Here is a 19,511-nt window from a genome sequence, read left to right as displayed (position 1 = left end):
AGAGAAGGAATTATTCAATTCTCCTCCGGTGGATGCTGTCGGAGTTCTCTCTGCCCAGATCCCAGCCCTTTTACCAGGCACCTAACCTCACCTTCTGTGTGCTTTTCTTCCTCATTGGCTGTAGATCTCTAGGATGGCTGCCCTCATACTACTGGAGCCTCTGTGCCCCGTGTACTTCCAGAGAACTGGAAGTGCCTGGAGTTTATATTTCCTGGCCACCTTTGGACAACGAGTGAGTGGTGCAGGACAGTGAAAGCCTGACTGCTTTGCCTGGGTCTAGACAAATCCAGAGGCATATCATAGAATTCATACTAAGTTCTCTGGGGGGCATTTTGGGATTAGTTTGGCAGTGCAAGTAGAGTCCCCTGTTGATTATTTTAAACATCTTTCTGACACTGATATGTTCTGAGATGTGGAAAAGTACTCGTTTGTAGCAGGTGTGCCATGGTGTCCATGTACAGGTGATAGACATCAGACAGACTGTGGAGCTGGTAGGTAGTAAGTGTTTGAGTATGGCCTGTTAGTGCCCCTCTTAGAGCGTCTACTCCAGTTTCTGAGCTGATCCTTGAAATAAGAATTTTTGTCTGTAGGGTAGTGGCAGAAGGAAGGATGTATAGAAATGACAGAGTTTATGAGTGATCTCTGAGGCGTGGACAGGAAGGAGAGGCTTTGGGGTAATGGAGGCAAGAAGTCTAGAACCTCTCTTGCTATGGTCTGTTTGATAGACTTTATGAGGTATTCAGTGTGCCTCAGTTTTTAGATATATATCTTAGTGGACCTGATCAATATTTGAAGGAGTCTGATGTTTCCAATTAGGTTTAAGGTTTTTGCATGTCCCTCAAGTTCAGTTGCTTTCTTTGTTAATTAAGATCGCACTAGATGTTGAAACAGATCATCTCAATGGTTTAACCTAATTTAAGTTAATTTATTGTTTTCATTACATACAAAATGGGTATTAATGATCAGTGAGCTTCTCTCCTACAGTTGGTGATTTAGGGACCAAGGTTCCTTCCATATTGTGATTCTGCCATTTTCAATGCTATTGAATACATGCTTACCTACAAGAAGCTGGTGGAGGGGAAGAGGTTATGGAAGATATTGAGTGGAAGGTTTGGTCTAGTCCAAGGAGTTATCTACGTCACTTCTGCTCATATTCCATTGGCTAGAGCTCAGTCATATGGCCAAACCTAACTGCAGAGGAGGCTGGGATATATAGTCTAGCTGTGTGCCCAGAAAGAAGAGGAAATGGGTTTGGCTATTACCTAGCGATACCAGCCACACCTTCTAAAGTAAAATACCGGCCAGTAACTTGGGGCTCTTCTGAATTTAGGAAATTGCTTTTGAGCACAGCACAATGAAAATTTTAAATGCCACTGGTAACCTGGAGTTTATTCTGTAGGAGTCTTTTTAATTAACAGTTTAATTGGATAATTTAATCCCCTTTAGAATTGGAAATATGAAAATGAGATATTCCCTGTGATCTGACAATACTGTGCTTTAATAAACACACCAAAGTGAGCCCGGAAATGAGCACCACAAAAGCATTACCATAATTTGTGATCAGTGAAAGAAAACCTCATCTATAACTTTAATTATTTATAAATGGTTTAGCTGCATGTTTCATTTGAATGTATATTTTGTTTTGTTGCTTGTCTCAATTAGGAAGGTAACTGAATATAAGATTATGTGGCTATGCCATGGATTTACAATACGTTCTAAGCTTTTAAAATATATCCCATTGAGAGGGGAAATAATTTTTTTTTTTTTTTTTTGCGGTACGCGGGCCCCTCACTGTTGTGACCTCTCCCGTTGCGGAGCACAGGCTCTGGACACGCAGCCTCAGCGGCCATGGCTCACGGGCCCAGCCACTCCGCGGCATGTGGGATCTTCCCGGACCGGGGCACGAACCCGCGTCCCCTGCATTGGCAGGCAGACTCTCAACGACTGCACCACCAGGGAAGCCCAATAAAATATTTTTTATGAAATAACATGTGCTATGTCTTCTAGGATTTTTAGAGGATTTATATGAAAATTATGGGAATTCCCTGGCAGTCCAGTGGTTAGGACTCTGCGCTCTCACTGCTGAGGGCCTGATTTCAATCCCTGGTCGGGGAACTAAAGTCCGTCCCACAAGCCATGTGGGGCAGCCAAAAGAAAAAAAAAAGACCTTTAAAAAAAAAAAGAAAATTATTTTTACTTCTCCATTGATTAGAGATGAGAAATGCTATTCTTTATATTCATGTTTTATGCTTTCTCCACTTAAAAGAAAAATCGAGGCTCAGAGTCCAAGAAACAAAGATGAGTGTCCATGTACAAGCCACAAAAGTACTGTTAGAATTAATGCTGGCTTGAGATGCCACTTTACAGAGGAAGAAGCACTAAGTGATTAAGTTAAAATGCCCAATGTAAAAGCTACCTAAAATATTAGGTATCACTTATGCTGCCAGTTAGGCTGAAATGTCTGCATATGTCCTAAGCGAAAAGAGCAGTACAGTTTACCATTTAGAACTGAACTCTATCTATTTCCAAACTGAGTTAGAATAGAAGTCAGTGGAATCTGTATACTGGTAACGGTCACATGACTCTCCAACCCCAGTGACATTTGATGAATGAAGAAAATAACCCAGAGAAAATTTATTCCAAGATTGTCCAGGCATTTATAAATGATTGTTTTTTTGCCTAAAAAATGATCACGATGAAAACAGCAAACATTTCTTGACACCTACCATGTCGTAGGCACTCCACTAGGGTCTTGCATGCCTTATAGCAAGTCCTCACAACAACCTTGCAGATACTTGTTACTGTTTCCACTTCACAGCTGTGGAATACTTGTGTGACTCGCCAAGACCACATTTGTAATTGGAGGAGCCAGGAATAAAGTCATTTTTGTCTGATTTCAAAGCCCATTCTCTAATGCTCTACTGGGCAGTTGGACCAACGTTCCAAACCTGCTTTTGACCTGTGAATTATTGAAGATTTCAGGCTGTGTTCTGTAGTCATCTGTTAGAAAAGAAGTGAAGGAGTCAGTTTACAGGTGTTTGTACCTGATGATAGTTCCATCTTGAGTCCTTCAGAAAGCTCTCCAGAAGCTGCTCTTCACTGATAATGCTGGCTACCATTTAGTAAGCATGAACCATCTGCCCGACATCCACTAGATGTTTTATGTATATTATCTAATTTAGTCATTAGGATAACTCAGACATCTATAGTTATCCCCACTTATAGGTAAGGGAACAAAGGCTTGGAGAGATGAACAACTTGCCCATGATTATTTAGCTAGCAAGCAACAGGGCCAGATTTGAATCCATTTTTATCCATGTGCTCCCTTAGGCAAACATATAGCTGTGGGGACCCCAAGTCCTAGATTTCTGGGCTGGGGTGTCTCAGTTTAGTTGGTAGACTCCCCCTCAGTTTACCTGTGTTCAGCCCTGTGATTGCCTGTGCCCTCTGTGTTCAGGTCTTCTGAAACCAGATTGTCTCCAGGTCACTTTCTCCAGAGAAAACCTTTGTGACTCTGCTTGTGGGTAGTTGAGAGCCTGTGAAAGTTAAAGACTTTAAAGCAATCACCTTGTTCGTAACCCCATCATGCCTACTGACATTCACTGTTACCTACAGCTTCCAAGGCCTGAGGCCTTCTGGTAGTCTGCAGGGCACTTCAGCTTGCTTCTAGTAGGGGGTCTATTATTTTTGCCCATGTGGCCTTTTTAATATTTTTAGTATCCTTTTTGTGAGAGGGAAAGTAGATCCATATCTGAGTAACTGGAAGTCTATGTTTTGTTTTCTAAAGGGAAAATGTACCAAAAAATTATTATTTTTAAAAGAAATGCTGCTATAGATACAGTTCTACTGAATTATTGCCTTCACCCACCAATATCTGTAACTAAAGAGTCTAAAGCTTCCTTTAAACTGCTGAATATTTGGAGGCTTCATTTTATGCAGAAGCCAATCCTATTTTTTCTTAGTTATTTTAATAAAACAAGCATGCATGAGCATTTGGTATTTTCCATTTCTCCTAAAGCCATATAACTTAGTCTTTGGAGAATTCGTTTGAGGTGAAAGGAATGTATCTCTGTCCACCTTCCAGAGTTGCCTGGGAATGTGTCTAGGAGAATGCTAGGTTGGATTTGTTACGAAAGCTCCAGAGGAAATTTTTACTTATCAACAAGGGCCAAGCACAGTCCTTGGAGATTCACATTTCAACTCTCATCTGCACACACACAACAGGCTCCGGCGCAGATTGAGTTTGAGTTAGTGCACATAGCTTGTTGGGAGGAAATCAATCAAAAGCCTTTTAAAGCATAAATGGTTCTTTAGGAACTGAAAGCTGAGTGCCTCAATTTTATTGTAAGCATTGAATAAAAACCATCTTAAAGCATTCAGCATGTTAAAACTACAAACACGAGTAATAACGAAGGTACTCCCTCACCTAGGTATGCTGGTGATATGTACGAAGTAATATTTGCTATAGAATAAGAAGAAAAATCGACTGTCATTTAAGATCTGCCTACAATACATGAGGCAGAATGCTAGCTGTCATACTGGATTTTGATTAATCCAGGACTTTGGTGACTTTAACCCCAGAGTTCACAAGCAATATCATAATAACAGAATTGTCATTCCAATGTTTTAAAACCCTTCAGTGATCTTTCCATTGCAGTTACAATAAATCCCAACAACTTACCCTGACCTAAAGGCCCTGCATAACCTGGCTCTCCACTTTTCCATTGCCGTGTCTCCGTTGCATTTTTTCCTAGTTACACAGGTCTTCTTTTTGTTTCTCCAATTTACTAAGCTTTTTCCTCTCTTCTCAGTCTCAGAGACTTTACAGCTTTGCCTGAAATAGTTTTGCGTGTCTTTCGTATAAGCCTGTTGAAGTTAGGGCCCTTTACTTTAGAGTCCGTCCCCTCACCTAGCTTACACCTCCCTAGATCTAACCACAGTTACCAGTGTTCTTTTCCCTCCCCTCCTCATCTTTCTTGGCCCCTGTTGATAAGTAAAAATTTCTTCTGGAGCATTCATGACAAATCCACCCTAGCATTCTCCTAGACGCATTCACAGGCAACTCTGGAAGGTAGACAGAGATACGTTCCTTCCAACTGAATTGTCCAAAGACTAAGTTATATGGCTTTAGGAGAAATGGGAAATACCAAATGCTTACGCGTGCTTGTTTTATTAAAATAACGGAAAAAAACCTAGGATTGGCTTCTGCATAAAATAAAACTTTCCAGTATTCAGGTAGGAGTGTCCCTAGGATGTTGAGGAAGAGCAAGGAGGCTAGTGAGGCAAGGAAGAGTGCGGGACAAGGTCATGTGAGAATGCAAAGTGGCATTCCGATAGTTGACGGTCATGTAGACCATTGTAAGAATTCTTGTTTTCACTCTGTGAGATGGGAAGACATTGGAGACTTTTGAGCGGAAAAGTGACAAGATCTGCCTCCTGATTTCCAGGACGATTCTGGCTGTGTTGAGAGTAGACTGTGGGTGAACAAGGGAAGAAGTAGGAAGACCAGTCAGAGGCTGTGGCACTCATCCAGGTGAGAGATCATAGTGACTGTGTCTAGGAGAGTAGCTGGGGAGGTAATGAACGAATGCACAGTAACGACATTTAAAAAAGAAACTCTTTTATGGTCCGGAACCTTAAACTTTCCAAGTATTTCTTTTTCATTTGTCGTTTTCTATGTTGCTCCCTGGATCCATGCATGATTATATGGTATAATCTTAGAGCATTATATGATTTTGCATGATATTTTTTCATTTAATAGTATTGGCATGCATCCATGGTATTTAATAATCTTCCATTTTAATGGCAGCATAATATTCTTTAGCGTTTCTGTGACATTTTATTCAATCATTTCTTTATTGTTAGAAGTTTATTATTGATTTCATTTGTAACTATTGTAAACAATACAGAGATAAGTGTCTTAATGTGTAGAGTTTTTTTCTTTCCTCTTGATTGTTTCCTTTAGAATAAATACTTGAGAGTGAATTTACTTGACCAAAGGGGGCATGTTTAAGCTTTTGAAATATACTGACATAATTGCTTTTTAGCACGGTTGTATATATGAGGGTACATACTTCATTTTACAACGGAACTGGAGCAGGAAAGGGTCCTGTCCATAAGAAAGTTATGGTATACTGGAGGAAGTAGATGTGTAAGCCAAAAACTGTAATAACAAGCATAATGAAGAACAGTATAAGAAGGTGCCACATTTAGTAAAACCTGATAAGTTCTACATGTTATTAATTTCAACTTTACTAATACTTTACATCTATTAAATATATAAAAGTGTGACTGGTTGTTTAATTTTAGTAATTAGCTTTTTGGTTTTTACTTCTCTTGATGTAAATTACTTGCACATCAATGCCTTTTGCCCTTTAAGCTATTAAGATCTTGTTTTTTTCTTTTCAATTATATGAGATTTTTATTGCTTATTATTTTTAGTCATTAATTGAAACAGAAAAGTTCTATTTCTATGCTCTGATCATTGTTTTGTACTTTTGCAACTAGTATTCTTTTTTTCAATGCTAGAAACTTTTAAAAAATTTTATTTAAAAAATTTTTTATTGGAGTATAGTTGATTTACAGTGTTGTGTTTCAGGCATACAGCAATAGTGTTCTTTTGTCAAGTAGTGGAGAAAGGGCAGAGTGCTCTACTTTACATGGTTTGCCTTGTTGGAATAAGCTTTAGACAAAGGAGTATAAAGATAGTTAATACAAATTTAGGAAGAATACTATGTTAAATGCATATCAGTTAACTGAACAAATATTTATTGAACCACTTGCTAGATATTATTCTAGGGCTTGGAATACAATGATGAATAAGAGCTCTAACTGCTAATTATTTAGTGATTTAAAAATTACTTAACAATTCATAAGGAAAAGTAGATATGTAAATAACAGTTTCAGCAGTGTAGTATATCATAGAACAGAGTTGAATGCAGGGTTCTTTGGGCATAGGACTGGATAAAAACATTTCTAGAGCTAAGCAATGAAAGAATTACAATGTCCTCAGCTGTGAAATCTAAATAATAATAAATTAATAAGGCAGACAACTCAATAGGAAATTGGTCAGATGACTTGCACTTGTTCACAGAAGAGGATATCTGAATTGCCAACAAATATATGAAAAAGTGCTTAAACTTCACTAATCATTGAAACCATAATGTGACTCATTTGTATACCCCTCCCTGCAGAATGGCTAAAATAAAAATGGATTTAGACAAACAGAACTCTCATATAATGCTGATGAGATTATAAATCGGTATGGCCACTGTAGAAAACTATTAGGCCAGAATCTTCTAAAGGTAAATATGCGTGTAACCGATGACCCAGCAATTCCACTTCTAGGTAGTAATAAGTTGCCATCTTAGTAGGTCGAAAATGGTTGAATATTGGCAATTTCATATTGTTCAACCTAATGTTTACCCAACAGAAATTCACACATATGTTAATCAGAAGACATTGTAGAAGATGTTCATAGAAGCACCAGTATTTGTAGTAGTTCAAAACTGGAAACTACTGAGATGCCCATCAACAGTAGAGTAGAGTAAATACTTGAATATTAGTCTACAATAACAGTGAAACTACAGCTACATACATATGTTTATCACAAGCATGATATTGAATGAAAGAAGCTGAATTTTATGATTCTATTTATATGAAACAAAAATATGTAAAACTAATCTGTGCTATTAGAAGTCAGGGGAATGGTTGCCCTTTCAGTGTTAGTGACTGGAAGGTCCCACAAGGGGGCTCTTGAGCTACTGGTAATATTAGGTTTCTTGATCTGGAAGCTATTTACGTTAACCATTTGTACACTTTTATATATGTATATTTCACTATAAAGTGTTTTAAATAACAGTAAAATAAATACAAGGAAGTCCATGTAAGTTCTGATTTTTTTCCCCATAACTACTTTGATGCTTTTTGAGGGAAATAATGAATATCAGATTCTTTCCAAAATCTTTTCTCTGCTTGTTTTTTGAGTTCTTGCTTTGCTGGTACTCTTGGGCAATCCTGCAGTTGTCATGGGAATATACATAAGAGACAAGACTGGGTGTGGGGGTCTCTTGGAAGAGATGAAGCTGGACCTGAGTTTTGTAGCATCCATTGGAGACAGCCAGGGGAGCTAACAGAGAGCAGAGAGTTCCAGGCAGAAAGGCCAGGCTTCTGGAAAACAAGATGAAGGGGAAAAAACCTGTTGGGAGGGGCTGGAAATGGCTTATTAGAGCTGGAGCTTGAAGAGTGGCTGAGGAGGGGTTGGTGTTAGGCAAGATAGTTTGGCAGAGGCCAGATGGAGAAAGGCCTTGAAGGACTATGCTGCTGAGTCTGGACTTGATCCTGTAGGCGTCTGGGAGCCACTGAACAATTTAAATCAAACCATTGACACAAATAGATTTCTGGTTAATGAAGAGTAAGCTGGTGATGGTGTGGAGAACACTCGGAGAGGGATAAGACTGAAGCCTGGGGGACCAGTTACGAGGCCACTGCAGTAATCGAAGGGAGATATGACATGCTGGTGGCATGGGATGGAGACGTAGGGATAGATATGAGAGCTCTTGAGACAGAATTGTTCTGACGGGACTTGGTAAATTGATGGGTTTGGAGTTGATATGTAGGCGTGGTGCTACATACATAAAAAGGTAAAACCTTTCATTCAGTAAATGGTGAAACACATACAGCCTTCTTCCTGTCTTTTTTTCCCCCTTTAACACCTTCCTACAGTTACATAGGTCAAAGGATGTTGCCGTGACAAGGAAGAGAAAGCTTACCAGCTACTTACCATTGCTTCTTAGAATGAAGGCTCAATGAAACATGTCGTATTTTTTCAGTGGAGGATCAGGTAGGTCATCTTGTGCACTAGCACACAAACTTCTTGATTTTGCCAAATAAGCCAGTCGAAAGGGAAATGGTAATTTATCTGAGAAGCCCTGTGTTAATGCCCTTCTGGAAATAGAAAAGAAGCGGTACCTATATATATTGTCATATACTATTGTAAACAAAAAACAATTTGTGCATGTGTTTATATGATTATATAGGTACAAAAATATGTATACACATATGAATAAACGTACACATGTATATATACACACAAACATATATACACACTAGGAACTTATACAACTATGTAATACCCTTGAGATATTAGATACAGAGATTATCTAGGTATATAAAGAATAACAAAGTTTTATTTAATTTTCTCTGTCTTTTTAAGCATAATATTTGGGTGGGAGAGGATCTGGAGGCTATTTTCCTTACTTTAATTACCTCATTGCAATTCCTTCCTTTCAATTTTGGTTTTTATAAACGGGAACACTGTATTAATCCATTCTAATTAAAAACCAGTCATGCAACCCTTCAGTTAAAGAAACAATTTTTAGTCTGCCTTTGATATCATTTCGTCAGAAATTGCCTGTATGGCTTTTGGAATCATCACCACTACAGTGCTCTGGTGACCACTGGGACAACAGCTTTGCTTGCTGATTTTATTCTAAAAATATCAGGAATTGGCCAAGTGCTTTTCCTCTGGAGGAAGGTTCAGAGCTCTTCCAAGGGTGCCTGACAGAGTGCAGAAATTTCTATTCCTGCAGTAAAGGAAGAGGGAGAGTTATGGAAGGGGTGGCAAGAAAAGCCCCAAGTTCACCTTCTGCTTGTCCACATAACACCTCTTCACCTTCCGGCTGCCAGAGGAGCTATGCTATTCTTAGCCATCTCCTGCAAAGGTAATTACACAAACCCCTCTGAAACCCATTTCTGTATTTGTCCAAGAAATGTTTTTATCTTCTGTAAATCCCCTGCGCTGTAACTAAGCCCTTGGTCTGCCCTTGGCTGGATGGGAGGACAGCCAGGCTTCCTTTCTCCAACAGAGAGAGCCCTTTCTGTACCTGAAGACAATTAGCTCATCATCAGGCCAACCTCCTTCCCCTTCTCCAGACTGAAAATGTTCATCTTTAGCTTTTTCTTGTCTTTCTCCTTCTTGTTATTTCTTCGATCCCTTTCCTTTTCACTATTGCCAAGCACTTTTCAGAACTGGACCTCCTGCTATGCAAAAAGCCCAGTTGACCTTGCTCTCCAATCGATGGGGAAAAGGTAGAGTTAAACAGAGTCCGGGGGAGCAACAGAGAAAGTCAAGGCAGGTGCCTCTTACCCGCAGCTGTGGAGTACAATTGAGTCATGGATCAGAAAACCCAGATGTCAGTACAAAATCAAGGCCCCCAATCCGAGGTAGCATCCTCAAAAAACAAAGCCAAGTCCAAAGGTATTGCTGATCCAAAAACCCAGGGAAAATCCAGCAGGATTGCTCAGTGAGGGGAGCAGCCTGGACGTGGGCTGGGGTAGTGAGTGGGTAGCTGCAGCCTTAAAATTCAAGTCTTAACTGTCATGGGGTGGGGAGGGGAGGATATCTCCCAAACGATTGAAGAATTGATCAGTAGTGAGTTCAGGATACTGTTCTGATTACCTTTTCAGACCAAGACAAAATTCCTCCATGTCACTAAACATAGGCCTCAGACCCTCTGGTGGACCAGGGCCAAACTTACGAGGATGTTGACGAAGCAGATGTGGTCCATGCCAAATGGTTCCTTCCTAATTGGATCATGCGATAGTCTTTTGGGCTTGAAAACTTGGAGTCATTTCCCTTTGCCTCCTCTCCATTGCCAGTTAGTCCCATTAAGTTAGTCGCCAAACTCTGGCCTTTCGGCGTCTCCCACATACTTGTTTCTTTTGGTCTCTATTTCCCACTCAGACCTGAACAACCTCAGTCCTGAACTGTGAATTGCTTCCTCATAGGACTGTCTGACTCCTGTCCCAGTTTGCCAACCTACACTATGCTCTGTTCCCTTTCTTTTATATCTTTATTTGATGATTTTGAATTGCCTCGAGGGATAAGTTTATACTCCTCAGTATTCCATCCAGACCCTTCAACATTTGGTCCTAAACGCCCTTTCCCAACTGTATCTCCCATCTCTTCCGTATGTGAGCCCTCGATTGAGTCAAGCGTATTGCCCTTGAACACATCTGCTTTCCACATCTGTCTTTGTCCATGTGGTTCCCTAGTCACTGTCTTCTATGCCCATTTAAATTCTATCTTTAAGGATGCAGATCTAGTCTTAGTTCATCCAAGATCATCTTGGCCAGAAGTTCTCTACGTCCCCAGAATTCTTATAGCACTTCGTGTCCATTTCCCTCATCCAACCCTGTATGGTACCAGGCTGTTAGCTGGCCTTTCATATGTGTGTATTGACTTCCCTGTCTAGAGTTTTAAGTACTTTGATGGCAAAAGTGGGCTTTTAGTGGTAAGGATATCACTCTAAACAGCTTAGCATTGTCCTGAAGGTTGGGATTTTGCTGTGGATTCAGTGTAGTTATAGTGCTACAATGCAGTGATTCTCAGTATTTTTCAAAGGTGAGGATCACTTTGTTCCCTTTTCATTGTCAAAAAATTTTTTATCTCCCACATTGATGTCCTGATTCATTGAAATTTTTAAAAAAACAATGATCAAAGCTTTTGTGCATTTGGTGATGCTTTACAATGGAATTTTGGGTATAGTAACACCCACATGTATTTGAAAATAAGTAGTGTGGTATTTGTAAGATGTTTTTATTTATTTGGTCTATAGATGATTCTTAGTGAAAATGTGGTTTTGCTGACCCTAACAGTAAGATCGGGTCCCCTGTGCCCTGCTGCCCCATTATTTGGTTACGTCATCATTATTATCTCACAGGGCTGTTGTGAGGATTAGACGAGATACCATATATTAGGTGCATGGCACAATGCTTGGAGTTTAAGTGATCCTGATCATTCTTTCCCTTCTCCTTGTCACCGTCAGTTAATTTTGAAGGTGAGGAAGTTCTGGGACCTTCTGGGCAATTTGATTTGGATGGGACTGAGTTTGGGGGAGTGAATGTGGGGAAGGCAGTGTCTCTCAGAGGAAAGGTGAAAGAGCATTAAAGATCACCTAGAGAAGCAGTTCTTAAACATTTTACTCTCAGGACTCCCTTCCCCTCTTAAATATTATTGAGGACCTCAAAGAGCCTTTGTTTATGTGGAATATCGAGAAACTTAAAATATTTATTATTTTATTTAAAAATAATAATAAGCCATTACACACTAATATAAATTATACATTCTTATGAAAAATATATTTTCCAAAAGAAAAAAAAGTCACTGAGAAGAGTGGCATTGTTTTAAATTTTTACAAATCTCTTTAATGTCTAGTTTAATAGAAGGCAGCTGTATTCTTACATCTGCTTCTGAGTTCAATTTTTGTGATATTTGGTTTTGGTGAAATTAAAGAAGAAAATCTAGGTTCATACAGATGTATTGTTGGAAAAGGGAGGAGTATTAGAATAGCCTTTCAGATAATTGTGAATATTCTTTGAAATGAAACCAAACTCAACAAATGGTAGTTTCTTTTCTTTTTATAAATTTATTTATTTATCTTGGTTGCACTGGGTCTTCGTTGCTGTGCGCGGGCTTTCTCTAGTTGTGGCGAGCGGGGGCTACTCTTCATTGTGGTGTGCGGGCTTCTCATTGCGGTGGCTTCTCTTGTTGTGGAACACAGGCTCTAGGTGTGCGGGCTTCAGTAGTTGTAGCTTGCAGGCTCTAGAGCGCAGACACAGTAGTTGTGGCTCTCAGTAGTAGTTGCTCTGCGGCATATGGGATCTTCCCGGACCAGGGCTCGAACCCGTGTCCCCTGCATTGGCAGGAGGATTCTTAACTACTGTGCCACCAGGGAAGTCCCTACAAATGGTAGTTTCTTAAAGGTTAGTTGCAATATGGAATCTGAAACAGCCATGAAGTTTTCATACTCTGTTACACTAACATCTACTCCTGTCTTGATTTTAAATGGGTCTTTTAATTATGTATGATTTTGTAACACCAACCATTGGTCATTTGGAAAATATTGGTTCACTGAGTTATGCAGAACTTCCAAGTGTTGACACATTTCATTATACAGTTTCAAAAAATTACATTCATTATTAATTACCACTGATCTCATCAGATAAGTCTTTAGTACTGGGAAGCTGCCAGGATCGTGGCAGATACAAGATTTTCAAAATTCTAATTTTCATTCAAAAGCTTGAATTTTATAATTGGCAACAAATACTGTCAGTTGTTTTTCTTGAATTGACAGGCTAAGTCTGTTCAGTTTTGAGAAAATGTCCGCCACATACCCAAGTTTGAATAGTCATAGTTTGTCACTTGTTCTTTCACATGAAAATAATGTTCCACACAAAAAAGCCGATAGTTTACCTTCCAACTCAGATGATGACATAAATCTTTTCCTTGAGATAGCCACTGTACTTTGGTATGCCCCCAAAGTACTTCGGTGTACTTTCTTTCCATTTTGTCACACAAAATGTGAAAAAGATGTGTACTCAAGGGTTGAGATTTAATAAAGTTAATATTTTTTAGAGCTTCATCACATACATTCTTAAGTGAAACTAGCATTTTCTCTTTACTGTGTGGCAGTAAAAAATACAGTGACTACTAGGATAGTTTGATACCACTGCCTTGTTTCGTGCTAAGAAGCCAGCAGTTTTATCCCCCATTGCTTTTGCATCATCATGACAAATGTCAAACAGTGGAAAAGCAAATAACATCTTAGTATTATTATGGAAATAGTTTTGACCTCCAGGACCCTCAGAAAGGGCCTTGGGAATCCCTAGGGGTCTGTGGACCACATTTTGAGAAACACTGCTCTAAACTTTTGCAAATGGCTGGCCCTCCCAGGATGTAAAATATAGCTACCGGCACACATGGGAAAAGAGCTGAAGTCTTTTTCACACAGGGCAGTTTGCCTTACTTTTTGGAACCTGAGATGGACTTTTTATTTCTTTGCAGAACTGAAGGCATCTGGCTTGGGAACATGATCATTCTCCACTCACCTTTAAACTGCCTCAGCTCTTACTAAGTCTCTGGCAGTGATATGTTGATTATGTGAATTTAAAGCCCACAGGAGCCAAAGGAATGACAGATCAGATTCCCTTAAAGGAGAAAGGAAATCCAGGAGCCCCTGCTGACCTTTGGTGTCATTCTGGTAGAATGACTGCTTCTGGGCCAGATGGCATGTGGCTTAAGCGGAGATGTCTCAACCTGTTTCCTAGCATTAATTGTGCACGTTGATACTTCTTCATTGTGCAGTCCATAATTCTTCATTGTCACCCTCATTTAGATTTTTTTGAGGTAGCCGAATTCTAACAAGACTCCATGAATCCAAGCAATTTCAAAAGGTCCAATTTCTCTTAAATCTCCAAACTCAAACCTTTTTATATCCAATCATTGTTACAGGCAGACAGACACTGAATCTCTGTTTTGTCAATCGAATTTAAGTCTAGCAACTTTTAAGAGCAGTGAGATTGAAGGACAGAGTCTCTCTGCCCTGAAGGAGGTGGCTGAATGGAAGCCCATTTAACTTTTTGTTTAAGGGCACTAAATAAGGATCAATTTGTAAAGGCAGCTTTTCTAGTGTGGCAAAGTTAGCTTCTCATATCTGATGTGGATAAATGGAGGGTCAATACCCTTTATCTTATCAACAATTTCACCAAAAAATATTTATTAAGGGCATTCAGGTCAGGCTTCTCAGCTATAAACAAGCAAATACTCCAAGCAGAGCTGTCGGAACCCACTTCTGAGGGTTGTTGCTCATTAGGTCAACTTCAGATTATTTTAGAAATAAATTCTAAGCTCAGCTTTTGAGTCCTGTTAACTTCTAGACAACCTCCACCCAGGAGCTGCTTTCGTTCATCACTTTGAAGTTGACCTAATGAGCAACAAAAGTAAATTTAGCCAACTAGGAAAGAGAGCTGGCTTTTTTTCACCCAGGGTTATGTGTAAGGACAGCATTCTGTCATATGAGAATGTCACAGTTTAGACAGAAGAACACTAGTTCCAGGGAAGAAGGGAAAATAAGATTTGGATATTTTATTTGACAGACTTTTACCCCTTTATATTTATTGTTTTTGAATTATATGCATACCACTAACCCACACCCCGACACACAACCTTCTTAAAGAGCCTGCAAACAAGTCATTGTAATTGTAAAACAGGAACATTTGCATATGCCTTCATGCTCTAAATTTTAGGTTTTACTTAGAATTTTGGTTTATTGCTTACAATAGGGGCAGAACATCCATGGCTTAGTAAATAAGAACCACTTTGACTTATTAAAATGTACTGCTTTTTTTAAAAGCCAACAAAATTTCAAATTACCTAAAATTTAAATCAACATGTAATGGGAGGCTTAGTTTGAGAGAATAAAGCGTGTTGTCTTTAGAGTTTAGGCAGGTTAGGAGACTCCAGGAGATGGGCCCATAAGAAATTTATTTGCATGAGGAATGAAGTTGCCTCCTGGGAGTGAATGAATCCTAAGAGAAGACAGCATTGCTGGAATACTGAAACATTTCCAGAACTAGGGGAGAGTGTCAGAGGCGAGTGGCATTGTATATTCAAATTTAAACTAGCTACCATGAGCTAGCACTGCCTCTGTCCTTACTAGGGGAGTAATAATTAAGAGCAAGTAAAAACTAACAGCAATTTCAGGAAAATCTCTTTAACACATTGGCAAGTGTTAATCTGAAGTGCTTTGTAGCCCATGTAATAGAGTGAAAGAAAAGAGGGCAAGGAAGTCCATTTATCTTCTTAGACTACACAGCACCTTCAATGTTTCCTTGTTTCCTTGCTGGCGCAGCACTAACTTTGGGCATTAGTGAGCACTGGTACCTTTGGTGGGTATCTGGGCATTGTTGTATTTTCACCATTGGTGTAGCCAAGAAGCAACACCCCAACAAGCCAGGGAAAAGGAAACCAACATAGTTCCCTGTCACCATGTAAAACGATAATTGAACTGGGGATAGTTTTCTGTTATGTTAAAAACTTCTGGGAATAAGCAAACTTACCTACTTGTTGCAGGAAGTACTTTTTCCTGAAAGATAACATTGTGAGCCAACCAAAAGAGTTTACTTTCGTTTCTTTTTATGGCTGTGGATGGACCTAGAGTCTGTCATACAGAGTGAAGTAAGTCAGAAAGAGAAAAACAAATACCGTATGCTAACGCATATATATGGAATCTAAGGGAAAAAAAAAAGGTCATGAAGAACCTAGGGGTAAGATGGGAATAAAGACACAGACCTACTAGAGCATGGACTTGAGGATATGGGGAGGGGGAAGGGTAAGCTGGGACAAAGTGAGAGAGTGGCATGGACATATATACACTACCAAACGTAAAATAGATAGCTAGTGGGAAGCAGCTGCATAGCACAGGGAGAGCAGCTCGGTGCTTTGTGACTACCTAGAGGGGTGGGATAGGGAGGGTGGGAGGGAGGGAGATGCAAGAGGGAAGAGATATGGGAACATATGTATATGTATAACAGATTCACTTTCTTATAAAGCAGAAACTAACACACCATTGTAAAGCAATTATACTCCAATAAAGATGTTAAAAAAAGAGTTTACTTAACAAGAATAACATATTTCCCATTAATACTCATGTCAATATTCTCAATTCCCTGTGCCTGCCAGTCTTTAGGTGTCATGTTATACAATCTGCGTAATTCTCCTTGCAAGACCTGCCCTAAAATCACCCAGCCCAGCCCCTAATATCCTGCCATCCCTCTTCTGAGACACTATTTAGACTCTGTTAAGGTAGTATTCTCCTATGTTGCAGTAAGTCTAAAAAACTTTGATCAGTGTTTCTTGTTTAGTGTTTTCTGGGGAGACTTGACGGTCAACATAGCCAAAAGGGTGAATGTGTACACATTCGGGAGAGACCGCCCCCCGCCGTCAGGTGCAGAGGAGCCACAATTATGGGTGGGGTGGAGCCAAGTAAATACCGTTTGTTGCTATTTTTCTGGTCCAGTTTCTACTTGCGGGAAGGTGAGACCTGGGGAAATTTGGCTTAAATACCCAAAATCATTCTCTAAGCATGAACAGCAAATGTCTAGCACTGTCAGATTACCATGTTCACTACTTTTTACATGATTTTTCCTTGATAAGATACATACAGTGCTCCCTTCCTCCAAAGTTGATTTTACATTCATTATATCATGACGAAATCTTAGAGGTGTGTGTATGCCTGACTACATACATATATGTACACACACACACACGCACCTGAGCAATTTAAGGCAGGTTACAAAAATGCAGTGGGATAAAAATAAAGCTGCCCCAGAAGGCAGCGCTCTAATAAGCTGGGAACGTATTCTTTTGGCGGCTGCTGCGCTCCCCTTCCCCATTCCCATCAGTCTCTTTTTCCACAGTTAAAGGTCACTTTCATGGCACATAAAGAGCAGCCTTAGCAACCTCAACAGTGAAGCTCTTTCCCCCTTGTCCAAACTATGTCTGACTCCCTCACCCGAGTAGTGAGGTCGGGTAGGGAAAAGGAGAAGAAACCCCTCGGAAGTCAAAGCTACAGAGACGGGGTTGGGATCTGATCTAATCTGACCTAACTCTCGCCTCCTGGGCTCGGGGAATCTCGGGCAAGCTCGGGCAAGCTCGGGCAAGCTCGTACCGCGCATGCGGACTCTGATTTCCGCGCCCGGGTTCCTTCCTAGCCGAATAGCCAAACACGAATCCTGCTGACGCTGACTGTGGGCCACCACGCGCTCAGAGCTCTGGATCATCCGGTGGCCTTGAGGTTCGAAGACGAATTCCTTTAAAGCTCATTTCTAAGCAGGTGAGTAAAAGCAATCTGTGTCTCATATTCCAAGGACTATGAGTGGGTCGCCTGCTGGTGGAAAAGAATTTGAATGTAATGGAGGAGGGCGGTATGACTGTAAAGGGGGTGAGCTATTGGGAAGAAAGAAAACATTTCCTAAATGCGTTTGGGAGGACTTTAAGATAAACATCATAGGTGAAAAGTTTGATTTACCAGTTCATTTCTGTGACAAATTTGTGATTTGCCTTTTAAAATCTATGGGCGTATAATTCCGTGCAAGTATGCTTTTTTGCTATGACTGTGCTAATTTATATGAAAGAAAAGGAGGTAAGATATGACCAGGCTGTAGTATTCCTGTGCTGCGAATTGTGGAGCATACACGAGGTTCTGTCTTCATGTGTAGCGCTGGCCAAGCGTGCAGGAAAACTTATTTGTCTCAAAGAGAGTTAGAAGCTCGTATCAACTACCACCATAAGAGAGCTAAATAACTTGTTAACTGTGCTCCGCTTAAAAAAGTTCACCCTCGGGCTTCCCTGGTGGCGCAGTGGTTGAGAGTCCGCCTGCCGATTCAGGGGGCGCGGGTTCGTGCCCCGGTCCGGGAGGATCCCGCGTGCTGCGGGGCGGCTGGGCCTGTGAGCCATGGCTGCTGAGCCTGCGCGTCTGGCGCCTGTGCTCCGCGGCGGGAGAGGCCGCGGCAGTGAGAGGCCCGCGTACCACAAAAAAAAAAAAAAAAAAAAGTTCACCCTCGTATTGCTTCACCAACAACTGAAATCCCTGAAATGCTGCTAGACCAGGACCATATGAGCCATATTCCACCAGAGTTGCGCAGCATTATGTCACCATCTCCTGTGCAGTGTGTATCACACAAGCGCAGTAACCAGCCACGCAAGGATCTTTATGCTCTTCCAGCAGAATTGTCGCCACCCCACCTCCTTTGCTCCATCAGGAAGTCGTTAGTATTTCAACAAGGGAAAACAGCAATTTAGTAATCACCCCTATTCAGGGTGACTCAAATTCTGGTGCCAAAGAACTATCACCTCCTGCCCCAGCACCGGCTCACCAGCATCTTGAATATCAAAGTCAGCCAGTGGTATTGCCCCCTTATATTATGCCTCCAGAGGCACATGCACTACCCCCATCTACTCCACCACCAGTAAGCCATCCAATGTCATATTCTCTCCAGGATTCAGGTACTCCTCAGTTGGTTTGTAGTCAAGTGCCACCTCCACCCATGACTTCTGATCCATCACCAGTACCTTCTTCCCCTGGATGTATTATTGCCCTGGTGCCACCCTATATAAATCCTTCTCTGCCGGAATCTCCTCTGTCTCATAATGGTGGTCCACCTGTAAGTGAATTCCCTTCTGACCGTCATAATCCTAACTCTTTATCCCAGTTCACCGAAGAACAAGAAATTCTGAGCCCTCCGTTTATACAACGGGATGGAACAAATCCTGGTATGTGACCTCTGTCGAAAGGACTTTCACCTCCTTCACCAGCACAGGGTCCACCTTCCCCAACCCCACTTTCTGGATCACATTGCTCAGATCAGACAAGATACAGACCATATTCACATTGATAATAGTATTTTGAACTGAAGAGCTGGTGAGGACAAAAACCTTAAATATAGTCAACTTTTCAATTAAACTGTGTTTTGGGAAGGAAGAGCACCTCTTACAGAGATAGCAAAACACTTAGGATCTTGATTCTTAAAATGATTTTAAACCTTGGCTTTAGGATTTATTTCAAGTTTTATACTATAGAGTGGATAAATGGCTCAGTGGAGCATATCTGTATTTTAACAACTTTGTTCCTTTAGTGTGGTGAATTGACTCAGAGGTGACCTTTTATAAT

General features: G+C 40.5%; 1 protein-coding gene across 1 annotated transcript; it reads left to right on the top strand.

Annotated features, from left to right (window-relative positions):
* Nucleotides 1–133: 133 nt before the first annotated feature.
* Nucleotides 134–19,236, top strand: CBLL2 (Cbl proto-oncogene like 2). Its single transcript, XM_067722758.1, is given in 7 exon segments — nt 134–232; nt 17,610–17,682; nt 17,685–17,890; nt 17,893–17,940; nt 17,942–18,180; nt 18,400–18,575; nt 18,578–19,236. Coding segments are annotated over 7 exon segments (1,500 nt in total).
* The last annotated feature ends 275 nt before the right edge of the window (nt 19,237–19,511 follow it).

This window comes from Pseudorca crassidens, chromosome X (assembly GCF_039906515.1).
Source record: "Pseudorca crassidens isolate mPseCra1 chromosome X, mPseCra1.hap1, whole genome shotgun sequence".
NCBI classification, from domain to species: domain Eukaryota; kingdom Metazoa; phylum Chordata; class Mammalia; order Artiodactyla; family Delphinidae; genus Pseudorca; species Pseudorca crassidens.
The sequence above is the reverse complement of the archived record's forward strand: the minus strand, read 5'-3'. Positions and strand labels throughout refer to the sequence as shown.